At 44.1% G+C, this 18,670-nt stretch overlaps 1 protein-coding gene across 2 annotated transcripts in view; it reads right to left on the bottom strand.

Annotated features, from left to right (window-relative positions):
- cblb (Cbl proto-oncogene B, E3 ubiquitin protein ligase) overlaps positions 1-18,670 on the bottom strand; it is an 80,200-nt gene that overhangs the window by 25,797 nt on the left and 35,733 nt on the right. For both annotated transcript variants that reach the window (XM_030746076.1, XM_030746077.1), the window contains exons 7-11: positions 13,178-13,315; positions 11,426-11,513; positions 10,115-10,246; positions 6,063-6,263; positions 1,073-1,267 (exon numbers count right to left, since the gene is read on the bottom strand). In XM_030746076.1, coding sequence (XP_030601936.1) covers positions 1,073-1,267; positions 6,063-6,263; positions 10,115-10,246; positions 11,426-11,513; positions 13,178-13,315 — 754 coding nt within the window. The remainder of the gene's footprint in view (positions 1-1,072; positions 1,268-6,062; positions 6,264-10,114; positions 10,247-11,425; positions 11,514-13,177; positions 13,316-18,670) is intronic.

The following is an 18,670-nucleotide window of genomic DNA, read 5'->3' as shown; positions in this document are numbered from 1 at the left end:
AAATTTTCAGATTTTCATCAGCTTGAAATAGTCTTATTTTCCTGATGTTATTTTGAAGAAAAATATAATTTTATTTTTTATTTAATGTGTTAGGAAAAAGTTGCTGCTTTCTGGCCTTTCAAATTCCTTTTGCTGATAAAATGTTTTCAGTTTGAGACTGTTCAATAAATGTTAATCCTGTTTGGCCCGTGACTTAGACTGTGTTTGCAATTTTGGCACGTTTTGTGTTTGACACCCCTGCCGTATGCAGTACCAATTACAAGTTTGGACACACTTACTCATTCAAATGAATGGGTACGCGTGTCCAAACTTGTAACTGGTACTGTATAGTTCATATATAAATGTGTAGCATTCCTGGGGTAAAGGTGGTAGACAATAGCTTTTCCCGTTCAGGTTGTTGTAGGCAGCAGACGATTTTCTTATTGTAGGTGCTTGTGGGGGTCTTCTCTTAAGGCCTCATAAGTATTGCTGTCACTGAGGAGTGTAGTAATTTTGGGGTGATAATCAGTTTAGACTGTGCACCTCCCACTGTTGACTGGTAGTATAGTGATGCCTTGGTCTTTAATCAGGGCTGTGATGGCCTTCTTTTTTTGAATTGTGAGGACTACCACCCCCCCCAACCTCCCCTCTCACCTTACTTCAGGTGATCTCGGTAGGTCATGTGATTAATAGTGGGTCAGTGACCACCTCGCTCCAACCACCTGCTTGGATCAGCCCACCAGCTGAACTGGATAACAGTTTGTTTTTATTGAGTTTCATATTATTTTTATTTTTATAGGCTGTAGTGACAAAGATAGTTGTTGACCTGATAAACAATTTAATGAAAACAGATTGAGTTCTTTATGGTTATCCATCCTTTTCGATCCGTTCCTAAAATATTCTGAATCTGTTCACCTTCTAAAATTCATTTTTACTACTAGTAGCTTAACACTGTTCATTTGTGTTACATACTGGTGACTCTTTCTAGATGTTGCATGTATATAAGTGTGTTTGAAACTATTATAAGACAACTGAGAGATGCTCCATGCTGTTAATGGTGTGATCTTTTTATCTGTGAAATCCTGTGACTGACCTTTGGGGAGCAGGTGGGGCTGGCAGATGGGGAGCGAATGGCACCTTTGTTGATAAGGTCACGTCGTGGTGGGACAGGTGGGAGGCTCAGGTGCTGGACACAGTGGCTGGCGTTTCCTCCGTGGGCTTTCCTGTGTTGGCTGACAGGTGAAGAACTGGGAGACACCATGGGCGAGTGCTGGCGCTCACCACAATGCTAAGAGAAGAAGCAAATTATATTTAAGACAAAATTGTTAGCCATTTGTTACCCATTCTCGTCTGCATGTTGTGAGACTGCTGAAAAGCAACATTCTGGATTTACGGGACAAATTGAAGAGTCTACATCACATTAAAAGACAGCCAGAAACCCAGTTAATCAGATTTCTAGTTTGATTAACTGAGTTTATGGTTATTTAAGCGCTCACCATGGCTCCAGGAGTGATGTATCAAATGCTGAGCCTGCATTCTCTCGTGGGCATTCAAATTCATATTGCTGAAAAAATGTTTTCAGTTTGAGACTGTTCAATAAATGTTAATCTAGTTTGGCCCATAACTTAGACTGTGTTTGCAATTTTGGCCCATTTTGTGATTGAGTTTGACACCCCTGCCCTACATGCATGGTAAGGAGCTCTCCTGTTGTGATGTCAGTAGCTTCTGTCTCCTCCTTTGTCCAGCTTATTATCCCAGCAGAGTATCTGATGACAAGCAGGGCGTAGGTTTGAATGCCCAGATATATAATGTGTGTGTGTGTGTGTGTGTGTGTGTGTGTGTGTGTGTGTGTGTGTGTGTGTAACTGTACAATATCAACATAACCAGGAACTTAGTGGGGATGTGGAGAACAACAGTGGTTATAATATTATGCCCAATCAGTGTGTGTGTGCATGGGTGAAGGATGCAACACATAACAACAATGCTCAGTGGCTAGCTGATCTAAGAGAACACCACATCATCAATAACCTGCCTCAGTACAACATTGAAGTTCCTGTCAGGCATTATAGCCGCTACAATGAACAGGCACGTGGCTCAACATGAGCGGGCCCAGAAAACCACTGGCAGTAACACCAGAGGAGCAAAACACCAGCTACTGGTAAATAGAGCAGTCACTCAAGACTGTAAGACCAACTGACCTACCTGTGCACCGCTTGGATTGAGCAGAAGAAAGCTCGTGGATCCTGGAGTGATTAGAACTGTATCCAGAGCAACAGGTCACCATTAAGTACTGAATTTACCAAGAAGCTGCTCTGTCGCCACTGTTGTTCTGCACAGGCTCCCTCAGCCACATCATTCACTCTCCTAGGGTGTAATTGGCCATTTTTGACTACTTTTGAATTTCACCTTAAAAACAGTTTACCTTGCCTTGTTTGGTATATTTTTATCAGCACAAACTCACATCTGTGACTACAGTTTTGTTTTTCATTTTGTATACTGACCTAAAATCACAGAAATAACAAAATCTGACTAGGAAAAAGTTTTGTTACTCTGAAAACCTCAAACATGTTTAGCAAAGAATTTTTATAACTTAAAGTACAAATATAAATTTTAAATTTCAAAAACTTATATATAAATGTAGCAAAAAACAAAGTTATATATAGTTATTTATGCTAAAATGCAGGCAATACCTCAGACATTTTTTGTACAACTATTTACAAAAAAAGAAAATAATCAAGTGTCACAATAACATCCACCCAACCATCTATCCATTTATCCCAGGCCCGATCACGGGGCAGCAGCCTATGCACAGAAGCTCAGAGCCCCCTCTCCCCAGCCACCTCCTCCAGCTCAACCCCAAGGGGTTCCCAGGCCAGCCAAGAGATTTAATCTCTCCCACATGTCCTGGGTTTGCCCCAGGGCCTCCTCCCAGTGGGACATACCCAGAACTCCTAAACCAAGTGGTGCCCAGGAGGCATCCTAATCAGATGCCCAAATCACCTTAACTGGCTCCTGTTGAGGGGCTCTGCTCTAAGCCTCTCCTGAATGGTTGCACTCCTCACCCTATCGCTAAGGGCCAGCCACCCTTTGGAGGAAGCTCATTTCTGCCACTTGTATCCACTATCTTGTTCTTTCAGTCAATACCCAAAGCTCGTGACCATACGTGAGGGTAGGGGCATAGATTGACTGATAAATAGTCTCTCGTCCACTGGTGAAAACTCTAACATAAGCCTCTTTCCCACCAACAGGGTTCTGGAGCCGGAGCCGTGAATTGAACCGTTAGGCGGGTTTTCCACTGCCGAAACACTCGGTGCTCGGCCGAAAAACGGGTTCAATTCCGGCCCCGTAAACTAGCTGGTCTGGAACCAGGAACCTGTGCCGAAAGCGGCAGAGGGGCGTGACATCAAGTTTTCTACCATATTACATGTGTATTACATGAGAAAATTGAAGCGATTTTCACGGCTGTGAATTAGGTTGGGCTCTAAGGCTGAACTTGCTGCTTTGTATCAGTTCATATCACAGATAAAAGGACACAAAGTGCGTACTTGTCGTCTTGCTCTAATCGCTGTCTGTGTTTCCCTCTGTGCTGCACACAGATGCTGCAGGAGTTTGGTTTGGACCCTAAAACGTATTTGCAGCACAGAAAGGAGAGCGTGTTCTCCCACGTTTGTGCGCTTCGGCTTCCGTGTCCAGAGGAGGACCCGCCCACGCTCATACATAAAGGAGCAGTTCACAGAAACGTGGTGGGAACGCGGGCCCGTTCTTAATCGTTTCGCCGGTTCCTTGGGATCGGCACGGGAACTTGCTCCGGCTCCGGAACCTCGGCGGTGGGAAAGTAGCAGTACAGGCAGTAAGCCATGGGGATATAAGAATATCCTTCTCCCTGAGGGCAACTCCAGACTGGAACAGAGTCCAGCCCCTCTCCAGGAAACCGGTTCCAGAGCCCAGACCATGCGTTGAGGTGAACTCGACTATATCTAGCCAATATTTCTCAACCTCACCCAATAGCTCAGGTTCCTTCCTCACCAGAGAGGTGTCATTTCATGTCCCAGTAGCCAGCCTCAATAGCCAGGAATCAGTCTGCCCGGGCCTCTGCCAGGGTCTCCGCCCAATAAACATTGCATCCAACCCCATGACACCTCCTGCGGGTGGTGGGCCTACAGGAGGGTGGGCCCGTGTCTCCTCTTTGGGCTGCCCCTGGCCGGGGACCACGGGCTAATGCCTGGACACCAGGCCTAGCTCCAGTTTATCCTGCCTGCGATAGAGTTACCAAGGCCCCACCTTGGTAACCCCAGCCCAGGCAGGGTAAACCGTTCACTTGATGTATTTTCCATAGGGGCCGTTGTCTGGACCCTCACCCAGGACCAATTTGCCATGGGAGACCATAGCAAGGGGCAAAAAGCCCTGGACAACATAGCTCCTAAGATCACTGGGACACACAAACCCTTCCACCACAATAAGGTGGCTTTTCATGGATGCCACACAAATTATTTGTGCCACTCCAAAAAAAATTCCTGTCTACCACAAGACATCACAGGCCTGAAACTTTCAAGATGTGTTACTCCTTGTGTTGTACAACTGGAGACAGTGTTTACATTTGAGTTTGCCTTTGGTGTTTTTTTGGCTAGCATCTGTCAAAACACAAAACATTCTGCACTACACAGTAACTAAGAGAGGCAGCATCCTGCTGCCACATCATCTTAAATTGGTAATGTAATTTGGACATGCTGGCATGTCAGTTGGGCCCAGTGAGTTAACAAGACTGGCTACGGATACCAACTATGGAATGGAGAAACCTTTAGCCACCTCTTCTACATGGATCAAGCTGTATGCCAGGAGTGAACGAGACATTGATTCACTGATCAATAGAATCTACAGCAACGGTATTGATATGTCATTCAGACTGGAGAAATGTAGTCAGATGGTAACAAAGCGAGGGAAGATATTCAGAACTGTGGGGGCTGCTCTACCAGAAGGCAATATTTTCGACATTGAGGATAGCTGTAAGTCCCTTAGAATCCCACAGGCATAATGGGAATTATTAAGAGCCTGTTAGGGAAGCTGCAACTGCCAAATAGCTGCAGAGAGTAAGGCAAGTGATGAGGAATCTGCTGAATAAGAAGAACAAGATCTGGGCAATCAACACCTATACCCTACCAGTCATCATATGCTAGGATAATAAGCTGGCCCAAGGAGGAGATAGAAGCCACTGGCAACAAGACAGGAAAGCTCCTTACCATGCATGGAGGGTTTCACCCCAAATCCAGCACCCTGAGACTGTATGCTAAGCGGAAGGAAGGTGGCCAAGGACTAGTGAGTGTCAGAACCACTATCCTAGATGAAACAACAAAGATCCAAGTTGTACATCAGGAAGGTGGCCACAACTGAGCATGTATTTAGTGAATACATCATGCAGCAGAGACCTGAGAAAGAACAGGAACCATCACAGAAGGACAGGCCCGTGCATGTCATGTACCACCAGCAAATAGAAGGCTAATATCAAAAAAATACTACCCATGGCTAGACAACGCTGGACTGAAAGACAGCACAGAGGCACTAATCATGGCAGCACAGGAACAAGCTTTAAGAGCAAGATCAACAAAGGCTAGAGTCTACCATACCAGGCAAGACCCCAGGTGCAGGTTGTGCAAAGACGCCCCTGAGACAATCTAGCACATAACAGCAGGGTGCAAAATTTAGCAGGCACGGTGTACATGGAACGCCATAACCAAGCGGCTGGCACAATTTACCTTTGTGTCAAGTATGGTCAAAATGCGATACACCCCCAAAGGTGGTTGAGAATGACCAGCCGTAGCATTTGTGTTGTACCACATTAATCTCTAGTTGCGATAGCAGTTGCGTCTTGCAGATGTTGGAACACTGAGCTACTAGTTTTGATTTTAGTCTAGATTTTGGGTGTTGAAGAATCCACAGTCCCTACATCCTCTCACCGGGGTTACATGTGTAGAAGCATTCCAGTAGTTCCCTATTCTTATGCTGTAGCATTGTTCCAGCAGCCTACTTCTCGTGTGTGTGTGTGTGTGTGTGTGTGTGTGTGTGTGTGTGTGTGTGTGTGTGTGTACCCTCCTGATGCTGGCCAGTCCATTCATGACCAGGGAGTCTTCTCGGTCTTCATCATCATCCAGGTCCAGCAAGGGGCAGTTTTGTTGGTCGAGGAAGAAGCACTTGGTGCCCTCATTTCGTGGGTCAAAAGGATCCACAATGATGGGCTCTGTGCCTTTGATCTCACAGCGACAAAAGGGGCAGCCTTGGCCATCTGATTCCTGAGTAGATAAGGACAAACTCTGCAACAGGCTATTCACACACAACCGCATAAGCATGGTGATGACATTTTTAACCAACAAATGTTACTGCGTGTCACACTGCTATAATTTTGCAACTTTACTTCACTGGCCACATGTACATGTCCCACATGGAAGCCCCTGTCAACAGATGTCATAAATAATAGGGGTGCTGGGTTTTAGAGCATCTATCTGCACTGACTAAGCCATTAGAATCAAAGGCAGAAAATACAGAGAACAAAGCTGTGCCTGTGGTAGCCATATGGTTGGGGACTTGATACTAACTGCAACAAAGACGTGTTTGAAATTTAATCCTAATTAGAGTAGGAAGAGAAGGGAAGGAGTGGGAGGTTAAACAGAAAAACACCAGAAGAGGGAGGAAATGGTGTGATGGTCACAGACACTGAAGAAACAGTACTATTCAGAAACAGACATGATCAAAAAGGAACTGCTCTTCAGCTTCTATCCTGGTGAGGAACAAAAACCATTTCACCAGCTTCACTTCTGATCTGAAACAGGCTAACAGAGACGATAAACTCACCTTGGCCACATTGATTAATGATCTGAACATGAAGTCCAGAACTTGACAAGTGAAGGTGCAGCTTACCCAAAATGACAGGCTGTTCAGGATATTTATCTTTCCACATTCTTCTAGTCTAGTCTATATATATATATAATGCTTGCTTCTATAGCATTTAAATAAGTACACGATTGGTATGTAATATGTACGTTATTGGTGTAGCCTTGTGGGAACTGCTGGCTGTTAATAAAAAGCAGGGTCAAAAACATTTTAGTGGTAGGACACTGGGAAAGTTCAGTCAAGTGATTATTCTCTGTGAGCTTATTACTATACTACTATATCACTAGTAACAGCTTTCTCTCTTTATAAAGTAATTTTTATAAGTCCTCAATATGAAGACATTAATCACTGTTAAAAACAGTTATGTTATTAATTTAGAGAACAATTCTCACTCAAGTCCTAAAACCATTTCTACAGTACGGTTTCTGTAATGAAACCTGCTGTTTGGTTTTCACTAAACTGTGAATCATTTTGAGTCCTCGTTGCATTGATCCTGGATTAAACTAATAGCTAGAACAAGGGAACCCCCTTTGAGTCCCTTCCATACAGATATGTTTTTTTAATAAGTGAAATGATGTGAAATTAAAATAAAGCATCAGCCAGCTGTGAGTAAGGATGTCTCTTCCACTCCTGCTGACTAATAAACAGAATGAGAACAAAGTCAGGGAACCACCACTGAGTGTATCAGACTGGTGCTGGTTAGTCACTGTCAGAGGGTAGGAGGGTTTCCTCTCTCTCTGACTCATTATTCACTAATGTGAGGGAAAGTACTTCATTACTGAACCACACATGGATTTTAAACACACACTGACTGACGTCACTGAACCACTGGCTGAGGCTGTGGGGGAGGTGGAGTCACCTTCAGTTGTCATAACAGGAAGTATGACAAACAGTGTTCGTGTGGGTGCTGCTAATTACTCATTCGCTAAACCTAAAGTTAAGTGCAGACTAAAGATGTAGAAAAAGGTTTCAAACACTAAATTTTCTGATTTGCAAGATTAGCCAAAGGTCTATGAGAACATAGACACAAAAGCTGCTAATCTGCTTTTAATGTTTATAACTGCATCAAAAGATACCTAAACTTTTATTGCAGTGTAACAGCACAAAACTTGTTTTACTGTTTGCTAATTTAGGCATCAGCTCTTCTGTCTAACATGATGCAAATTAAAAGCTTACGACAAGAAGACTACTGTGATGCTCACTGAAAAACAATGTAAAGGACACGCAGTAGGACATGGCTGATACACTTCAACACTGCTGATGTGGAGGTATAAAGAGACTACTCCAAGTCCCTCTCAAATGACCGAGCTCCTCACCCTATCTCTAAGGGAGAGACCAGCCAACTTTAGGAGGAATCTTCTTTCCAGCACTTGTGTCCATGATCTCATTCTTTCAGTCACTACCCAGAGCCTGTGGCTGTAGCTAAGGGTAGGAACGTGGATCGACTGGTAAAGTGACAGCTTTGTTTTCACACTCAGCTCTTTCTTAACCACCACAGACAGCTACTGCATCATTGCATGAGAAGGGCCAATATGTGTGTCGATCTCAGACTCTACTCTACCCTCACTCAAGTCCCGGTTTCTCTACTTTGGGGCTGGCTGTGGCTCAGGAGGTAGAGCAGGTCATCTACTAATTGGAAGGTTGATGGATTGATTCCTGGCTGCTCCAGTCTGCATGCCAATGTATCCTTGGGTAAGATACTGAACCCCAAGTTGTGCTCCGATGCAACTGTCAGAGTATGGATATGTTAGATAGTAAGCATTTAGCTGTAGAAGAAAGAGCTTGTATGAATGGGTAAATGCAAGCGTGTTGTATAAAGCACTTTGAGTGCTCAGATCGAGTAGAAAAGCACTATAAATGAACTGCTCCATTTACCATTTACCACTTCAGGCAGCAGCTTGGCCCTGATCTGGAGTAAGCAGCCTTTCCAGAGGTGTTCTATTGGATTTAGGTCAGGCTCATCCTCTGCCTGCATACTCATGCCACATAAAACGGGAAACCAGGAAAGAACTCAGGACCCATTGTACCAGCATAGGGTCTCATGGTGGGTCCAAGGATTCTTGCCTGTAGAGGCCTGTGTGTCCCTCTATGGATATACCTCCCCAGACCATCACTGACCCACAACCAAACCGGTCATGCTTAACAATGTTACAGGCAGCAGAATGTTTTCCACAGCTTTTCCAGACCCTTTCACGCCTGTCACATGTGCTCAGGGTGAACCTGCTCCCATCTGTGAAAAGCACAGGGTGACAGTGGCAGACCTGCCAGTTCTGGTATTCTATGACAAATGCCAACTGAGCTCCACGGTGCCGGGCAGTGAGCAGAAGGCCCACTAGAGGACATCAGGCCCTCAGGCCACCTCATGAAGTCTGTTTCTGATTGTTTGGTCAGACACATTCACACCAGTGGCTGCTGGAAATCATTTTGTAGCTCTGCAGTGCTCATCCTGTTGCACAAAGGAGCAGATCCCGGTCCTGCTGATGGACCTTCTACGGCCCTGTCCAGCTCTCCTAGAGTTCCTGCCTGTCTCCTGGAGTCTCCTCCATGCTCTGAGACTGTGCTGGGAGACACAGCAAACCTTCTGGCAATGGCACGTATTGATGTGCCATCCTGGAGGAGTTGCACTACCTGTGCAACCTCTGTAGGGTCCAGGTATGACCTCATGCTACCAGCAGTGCCACTGACCCTAGCCTCCACCTATAACGCCATTCCTGTTTTGGAGGTTGTATGGGGGGTAGGTATGGAAAAACAGGGAGGACAATGGGGGGCTCAATGCTAATGATTCATAAGGGACAAACATTTCCAAACACACTTTGCTGGTATTGCTTCCAGTACACAAACAAGAAAAGGCACAATGAACACAGCAGTGCAGCACAGGTTGCTGTGAGACACACTACAAAAACAGACAGCAGTAAGCAGAGAAACACAAGCAGAAAAAGTGAAATATACTGTGGGCATATACTCTCAGCTTTCACTTCTGCTACTGGCTGATATGTGGAAATTTGATGAGGACAAATTCAAGGGCACAGAGGCAATGAGGAAGAGAGGGTTTTTTCTTGGACTGGAGACTGATAGCTGCTTTGTATTATTCAGGAGTCTTTTCCAACTTCTATACAGATTCAGTACAGCAATATAAATCACAACATGATATCGCCCAGCTGGACAAAATATTACTCAGTTTCATAATGAACATAATTTACACATATAATAGCACCAATATTCAATGAACTTGAAATGGACTTCAGTACAATACCTGCCAGGCAGTAAGACAGGAGGTACACATGAGGTGACCACATGGTTCAATCTTGATGTCCTTGTCATTCTCAGCACAGATCTTACAAAGCTGAAAAGTAGAGCCCATTTCACAGTACAGCTCATACTGCTCCTGTTCAGACAGAAAATATTGCTCTTAGTCATCAAGTGACATATAAAACTCATGAGAACAGACATAGACGTGCAGCATATATACAACACAAGTTTTCCATCCTGTCTTATACAATGTTGTTTCTGTCAGGGATTCAGAGCTGTTCCATAGCCTTTAATTAGAATATTTAAAGTGCCCATATTATGCTCATTTACAGGCTCCAAATTTTATTTAGGGATCTCACTGAATGTTCAAATGCTCTTATGTTCAAAAGAAAAAAAATGTCATCGTTCTCAAACTGAACACTGCTGCAGCACCACGTTTCACTGAAACAAACCATTTCTGCTCCTTTGTTTTTAAGGTTTTAAGTCTCCTTTGACTTTTCAGCTTTACCAACAAAAATAAGGCATTAGTTACCTACTCTATGAGAACAGGAGCAGCTGTCTAAGCGCCACTAAAAAGCTGGAATCTAACTGCACAGGTTTGAAAGCAAAATGAGAAGCAGAACAAGCAGAGATTCCTGCATAACTCAGGATGTTATAAAAACTAAATGTTTTCAAGCATGGTGTTATCTTTTCCCAAATTACTGGCATCGTTACCTTTTAATGATCTACCAAGATGAAAACTGACATGATGGTGCAGGCGTCAGTGGTGCTGTGCTTTCAGACGTTTTCAGGTGTCAAAAATTACCAAGCCAAATTTCATGAAAGCTCATGGAATATAAAGCAAAAGAGGAACTTATTAAATGCTGATGTAGAACTGGATCACTTTCTCTAAAGGTGGACTTCTCAGACGATACACTTATTGGAGAACATATAAAAGCAGACTGAGGGACAGCTGTTACCTGTTTTTAAAATCTCCCTGACTGTTCCCGTTTGGAAAAGTGTTCTCCGAATATCCTCATATTACAGACTGTCACGGTATAGGGAACATTACACTTGACTCAATGAACACACCACTAGCTATACTCTTACTAGTTATTTTAAAATTGGAAAAATGTGGTGGCACTTCTAGAAAACTGTTTAAGTTTCAGTCGCACTTTATATAAAATTCAATTTTGGAATAAATCTATAATCAATAAAAGCCATGCAGTTGGATGACTTCATTTAGTACCACACTTTTATACAGTGGTTTTCAAGATTTAAGAGTTTGAAAAGGCTGTGAGTGAGAAAGACACACAAAAACCTCACACAAACCCACCTGGGTGACTTTGATGTGATCGTGAGGCGTCGGCTCACATAAACCAGTGAGGTCAGGGTTATAACTGCGGCCATCAGGGAACAAGTAGCTGTGAATTTAAACAAACAAGGAAAAAAGACAGCATTTCATTAAATCTTACATCTAGACTATTCTATTGTGTGCGCTTTTCTTTAATCCTGGTTTCTGCCTGATCAAGAATATTGGCTATGATTAAACAAAATAAAAACACATTAGTAACACTATGTATACCTAATGCAGGGGCGGGCAAACTACAGCCCGTGGGCCACACCCAGCCCGTTGGTCTTTTTAATCATATCATAATTATGACTGATGTTGAGGATTGCTAAACTAACTCCAGACTTCGATGCACTGGCAAAAACAACACTGTTCCCACAAAAAGAAAATATAAGTATCAACACTGTAATGCCTTTGTTATGTTTATGTTTGATATCTATGTATTTGCCGCTGGCCCGGCCCAAATTTTAAAAAAGTCAAAGAGCCAAAAAGTTTGCCCACCCCTGGTGTAATGTAAGCTGGTTCCCACCACTTGAAAACAATCTGTCTCATACCTCATTGTAAAATCATTATTAAGAGAACCCTCTCATGCTAACAGGATACTAAGTCAGAATTATGTCTTCATCCATTGGTCCATTTTCTTAAATGCTTGTCCAATTTGTCGAGGCGCTGAAGTCTATCCTAGCTATCATAAGGCAAAAGGATCCTGGACAGGTCGACAGTCTATCGCAGGGCTAACACAGAAAGACAGACGTCGCTGGAGCTTGAAAAAAGGCAACTGGACTTCTTTTTGTTCCTTGAAGACGTTTCACCTCTCATCCAAAAGGCTTCTTCAGTTCTCAAACCAAAAGGAGGAGAGACCCAGGTATTTAAACCCCAGTGGGCGTGGTCCCCAGGAGGTCGTTGTGACCCACTATTGTTCATGTGCCCTGGGGAGGGAGCTTAGGACAGCATTGGAAGCGGGGGGAAAGTTGGTGACATAATCCACCTCCTCTGTTCAGGGATGGATGTTCACAGTGGACATAGATGATTCTTTTATTCCTCTTTCAAACCATCTGTCTTCCCGGTCCAAAATGTGAACATTGGCATCCTCGAAAGAGTGACCTTTGACCTTTAGATGCAGATGTACAGCTGAGATTTGTCCCGTCAAGGTTGCTCTTCTATGTTGTGCATTTGTGAAGAGGCTGTTTGGTTTCTCCAATGTAGAGGTCCGAACACTCTTCACCGCACTGGACAGCAGGCACTAGGTTGCTTCTCTTGTGTTTGGGGGTCAATGTCGACTGTGAACAACCAACACTGAACTGAGGAGGTGGATTATGTCACCATCCTTTTTTCCAAGTTATGGAAATGGGCATCTATTCTTCCTACATGTAATATTACATTAAATACACACATCAAAAAGCCGAGGTGGCTCAGTGGTAGAGCACGTGACCACGTATGCCGCGAGGAAAAAGCAGGTGGCGCAGTTTTGCGTTCCGACCCATCGCTCTTTGCTGCGTGTCTTCCCCCCATCTCTGCTCCCACTTTCCTGACACTCTAAACTGTCAATAAAAATGCAGTGGCCAAAAAAAAGTTACACACTTATCTCTGGTTTACCCCTAAACATTTAAAGTCAATCAGATAAAACTATTGAAGATACAGTTACTGACTTCAAATAAAGTGGTGAGTTCAGCACAATTGATCAATACACATGCAAAGAGTGAGCCGGAATGGAAGAGTGTATAATAGGGTACATACAAGCCCTCCTTGTAGCCATCGATGAGGGCCTGGAACAGCGGTTTGTTGTTGGGAATGGTCTGCAGTATGTTTCCATCATTGGTCACGTAGCCAATGGCCCACTGGCCCAAGCGCGTACAACTCAGTCTAAAGATGTAACTATTGGAAAGAGAAACAGAAAGATAAAGATATGCATGATTCACATGCTGACAAAAAACATCAGTAGGAAACTGTAAACTGTAACTAAAGCAACAGTGAACATTAAATGTCAACTTCTTTGCTGCACTATATCAAGAATACTATATTTGGCTACAAAACTGCTTATCAGTCAATTGGCCTCCTACATTTGAACCTGTGTAATTAGAGTGACTTGAAAATATAGTAATGTTTTTGCACACATCCCCTTGAATTAAGAGTGAAACACTTCTGTGAGATTTTAAATTATTTCCAATCTATTGTTGTGGTGTACAGAGACAAAATTACAACTATTTTGTCAATTATAGACCTGACTGCAAATCTACCCATGACACACACCACAGTGTTTAAAACCCGTCACTGATGAGGAAAGACTGGTTGACATCTGCAAAGAGTGCACTGACTACTGGAGAGTCAGTGACACCTTGGAAAGACACACTGTAAACCCGGATAAGTTGAATCTAGTTAAAAAAAACAAGGTAACTTGTTGCCTTAAATTTTTTAAGTAATGAAACAGTTTATTTAACTCAGCCTGTTAAGTAAGCACTACTCCATTCCAATTGAACTAAATTGTATGTTCTAATTGACCAAACTTATCTTTTATAGTTCATGAAAAAATAAAATGTCTTTTGATCAATCAGTTCCCCCTATCCTTTTCATGGTTGTGTGTGTGTGTGTGTGGGGGGGGGGGGGGCTGGAGCCTATCCCAGCTGACAAGGCAGTAAGATGTAGGGTACACCCTGTACAGGTCACCAGCCTGTTGCAGGGCTGACACAGACAACCATTCACACCTGTGGGCAATTTAGAGAGACCAATTAACCTAACCCCAGTAACTGCATGTGTTCAGATTGTGGGAGGAAACCCACACAGACACAGGGAGAACATACAAACTCCACACAGCAAGAGACCTGGCCTAAGGTGGAATTGAACCCAGACTATTGGATAGCTATTCTAGCTGTGAGGCAGCAGTGCTAACCACCACACCACCACACCGCCTAACAACACAAATATTTTTTACAGTGTTGAACTGTGTCTGTTTAAATTTGGTAAATAAACATGATAAAACTCAGCCCTGCTGAATGCTGGTACATTAACATTTACAAATAACATTTGTCCATGGAACAATAAAAAACTATACGAGAGAGCGTTGTGAACAAAATCCAAACAAAAACACCAAATGTCTACTATTCCAAACAGCGAGAGGCCCGGGCCAAGCCGGAATTGAACCCAGACCTTCTAGATGGCATTCTACCTGTGAGGCAGCACTGCTAACCATCACACCACCATGCAGCTGCACATTAATCCAGTCTGTTAAAACTGGTATAAACTAGATTTTTAGCAGGTGCAAAACTTGATGATATTAAGATGTTTGAACTCCAACACATGATTACAATAAGATAGACCATCAAAAAGTACAGTCTACTCAGCATTAACAAGTAATGTTCACATTCTAGGCAACTTTAAGTAATATGAACTCAATATTTTTAAGTTGAATCAAAATCTGGGTTTACAGTGCAGCAACAGGGCCAAAGCAGGCTGGCAATCCAGTCTGTGTCTTCTGTAAGGAGGACCCCCAAAACAACACAACGCACAGGTGTTCATTCTGGTGAGATTCAGGAGAAGCTGGCCTGGAGTCATTCCACGTCAACTTGTACTTATTTGTGTCTTACACCTGCATAGAATCTAGCAGGAGGTCTGTCATTTGGCCAGCGACTAATGTGACCTCACAGAGGAACCAGATTGACAAATTCAAAAAACCTCAAGCCATGGCAACGATAATCATTACATCACATCGGAGCAGTTCAGAGAAGAGGAGATGAAACTTGTCAAAAAATGATGAAAGACGTCACACAAAGATCCAAAGTGAGACATCAATTGATAATATCAACCAGAAAGCAAAAATCAATAAAGATAGCATAAGCAGAGAGAAGGAGCGAAGTGGACTACCAAAGTTGAACTGTATCTCATGGAAGAAGATCAGCATCCTCCTGCAGGTTGAATGGCACTGTCAGGAAACGTGTACCATTTTTAGAAAAAAATGAGTTCATCTTTCATGACAGCAACACATCTCCAAAAAGCTGGGACAGGTCCATGCTTACCCTGCTTAACATCTCAACAGGGGTGGCTGTAGCTCAGGAGTTAGAGCAGGTTATCTACTAATCGGAAGGTTGCTGGTTTAATCCCTGGTTGCTCCAGTCTGCATGCTAAAGCATCCTTGGGCAAGATACTGAACCCCAAATTGCTCATTCATCAGAGTGTGATTGTGTGTGAATGTTAGACAGAAAGCACTTAGATGTATGAGACATGCTGTTTAAAGTGCTCTGAGTGCTCACGTAGAGCAAGAAAGTGCTATACAAGAGCCAGTCCATTTACCATTTCAACAGCCCTGGGTCTTCTTTGCAGCATTTTTCATTTTATGGTGACGGGCCAAATGTTTTCAGTTATTTATCACTAGGTATCTTGCTCACATATTTATTCTATCTTTATATAGTCTTTACAGTCTCTTTTTATATAGTTTACATAGTTTTTATATAGTTTACTTTATATTCTATTTATATTCTACTTATTTGTTAGTTAATGTGCAATATTGCTTTTGGTTTATATCTAAAATATTGAGGGGCCTGTGCTAAAGAATTTCATTGCTGGTAGTGATTTGCCATTGTTACCTGTACATGACGATAATAAACTAAACCATGCTGTTATTATAGATGTCATATGTAGTTTAGCATAGTCTTGCTGAAATATGCAAGGCCATCTCTGAAAAATATGTCATCTGGATGGCAGCATATGTTGCTGCAAAACCTTTCAGCATTGATGGTGCCTTTCCAGATGTGCAAGCCGTCAAATCCATAAGCACTAATGTACCCCCATACCATCAGAGATGCAAGCTTTTAAACTGAACACTGAAAACATGGATGCCAAGCCATACGGTACCTCTCCACTTTAGTCCAGCAGATGTGGCATCCATGTTTTCCAAAAAAGAATTTCAAATTTCAATTCGTCTCACAGCCGAGAAGCCCAGAGCCCCCTCACCCTAGCCACCTCCTCCAGCTTATCCGTGGGAGACCCTAAGGCGTTCCCAGGCCAGTCGAGAGATATAATCTCTCCAGCGTGTCCTGGGTCTGCCCCGGGACCTCCTCCTGGTAGGACTTGCCTGGAACACCTCACCCAAGAGGAGCTCAGGAGGCATCTTAACAGCAGCTCTGTCAGAATCAGAATCAATTAACCAGCTGAGGCAAGTAAGTCCAGGATACTGTAGCGCGTTCCAGCTGTCCTTGACTCAACAGTTCCTGATAAGATCCCACAGGTCACAAGAGACGGGATAGGCGGGGGAAGAGCATCTGTTTACGTAACTCCAGGAGATCATGAGAATTCCCAGCTGTCCCAAGGCCAGGTAGGGGGGGGGGGGGGGGGGGGCAAATTCCAGATAAGTATCATTGTTTTGGTACAGGCTGTTACTCATAACTTTGCTGACAGCCTTAACAGTCTTGCTGGGCACCCTCAATGGCGAAAACTCCAATAATCCGAATTTCATGGTTCCATTCTCGCCGCCACACAAGAACAGACATTTCTCCAAAAGTCTGAGTTCATACCGCTCTGCAAGAGATCCTTTTATCCGGGTTGTTCCACTCAGGCAGACGGTTCTCCTTTTCCCAGTCTCCTCGTGGAGAAAATGATTGATCCGTTGAGAGACCAGCTGACCAGATCCATAATCTTAATTTCCAGTTAGGAGCATGTGTAGAGAGAGGCTCTTAAAGCACAGCAAAGCAGCAAAGCAGGGTAAAACATAAGGGGTAGGGAAAGGAGGAGAAACGTGTGCACCTCAGTCGAGAACCGGAAAAGAGAAAAAGCCCCTCCGAGCCCCTCCTGAATGGCTGCACTCCTCACCCTATCTCTAAGACGGAGGCCAGCCACCCTTCGAAGGAAGGTCATTTCTGCCGCTTGTATCTGTGATCTCGTTCTTTCGGTCACTATCCTAAGCTCATTAACATAGGTGAGGGTAGGGATGTAGACTGACCGGTAAATCAACAGCAGCATCCACATCACTGAAGATGCATCCCCAATCCATCTGTCAGTCTCCCGCTCCCTTCTCCCGTCATTCGTGATCAAGACCCCGAGATACTTAAACTCCTCCACCTGGGGCAGCAACTCGTCTCTGAGCCAGAGTGGGTACTCCACCCTTTTCCAGCGGAGGACCATGGCCCCAGACTTAGAGGTGCAAATTCTCATGACAGCTGCTTCACACTCTGCTTCAAACCATTCCACTGCAAGCTGGAGCCCACCACCTGATGAAGCCAGCATGACTGGGTCATCAGCCAAAAGGTGAATTAAGATTCTGAGGCCACCAAGCCTTCCGCCACTTGGCTACGCCTAGAAATGCTGTCTACAAAAATTATGAACAGAATCGGTGACAAAGGGCAGCCCTGGTGAAGTCCAACACCCACAGGAAACGAGTCCAACTTATTGCCGGCAATACAGACCAAGCTGTCGCTGCAGTTGTACAGGCACTGAATGGTCCACAACAATGGGCCAGACACCCCATACTCCCACCCACGGGATACCCTGAGGGACATTGTAGAAAGTCCACAAAACACATGTAGACTGGATGGGAAAACTCCCATGCACACTTGAATATCCTCTGCACTGCACTGTTCCTCTTGAATCTGAGGTTCAAGTAACCACCCATCTATAGCCTCAGTTAAAGTCAGCAGCACTCCACCTGCACTATAAACCGTGTGTGTAGAGCTGTCCGAAAGTCTTTTGCCATGGCCTCATCAAACTCCTCCAATGCCTGAGTTTTTGCTTCAGCCACCACCTGAGCCGTGTTCCGCTTGGCTTGCTGGTGCCCGTCAGCTGCTTTTGGAGTCCCACAGGCCAACCAAGCTGGATGGAACTCCTTACTCAGCTTGACTGGCTAACCTCCAGTGACTACCATCTGGTTCGGGGATTACCACCTGACAGGCACCAACTACCTTGCAGCTGCAGCTCTGAGCAGCAGCCTCAACAATGGAGGTGCAGAACACGGTCCATTCGGACTCAATGTCCTCAGCCTCCCTCAGAATGCTGTCGCAGTTCTGCCGGAGGTGGGGGTTGAAGATCTCGTAGACTGGGGCCGCTGCCAGGCATTCCCAGCGCACCCTCACTATATATTTAGGTAAACCAGGTTTGTCCAGCATCCTCCCCCGACACCTAATCCAACTCATCAACAGGTGGTGATCAGTTGATAGCTCAGCTCTTCTCCTCACCAGAGTATCTAGAACATACAGTATGGCCACAGATATGATAACAAAATCGACCTAGAGTGTCCTGGTTACACGT

The sequence above is a fragment of the Archocentrus centrarchus genome, chromosome 14 (genome assembly GCF_007364275.1).
Source record: "Archocentrus centrarchus isolate MPI-CPG fArcCen1 chromosome 14, fArcCen1, whole genome shotgun sequence".
Taxonomy (NCBI): domain Eukaryota; kingdom Metazoa; phylum Chordata; class Actinopteri; order Cichliformes; family Cichlidae; genus Archocentrus; species Archocentrus centrarchus.
Note: the sequence above shows the minus strand (reverse complement) of the source record. Positions and strands in the feature narration are given on the sequence as shown.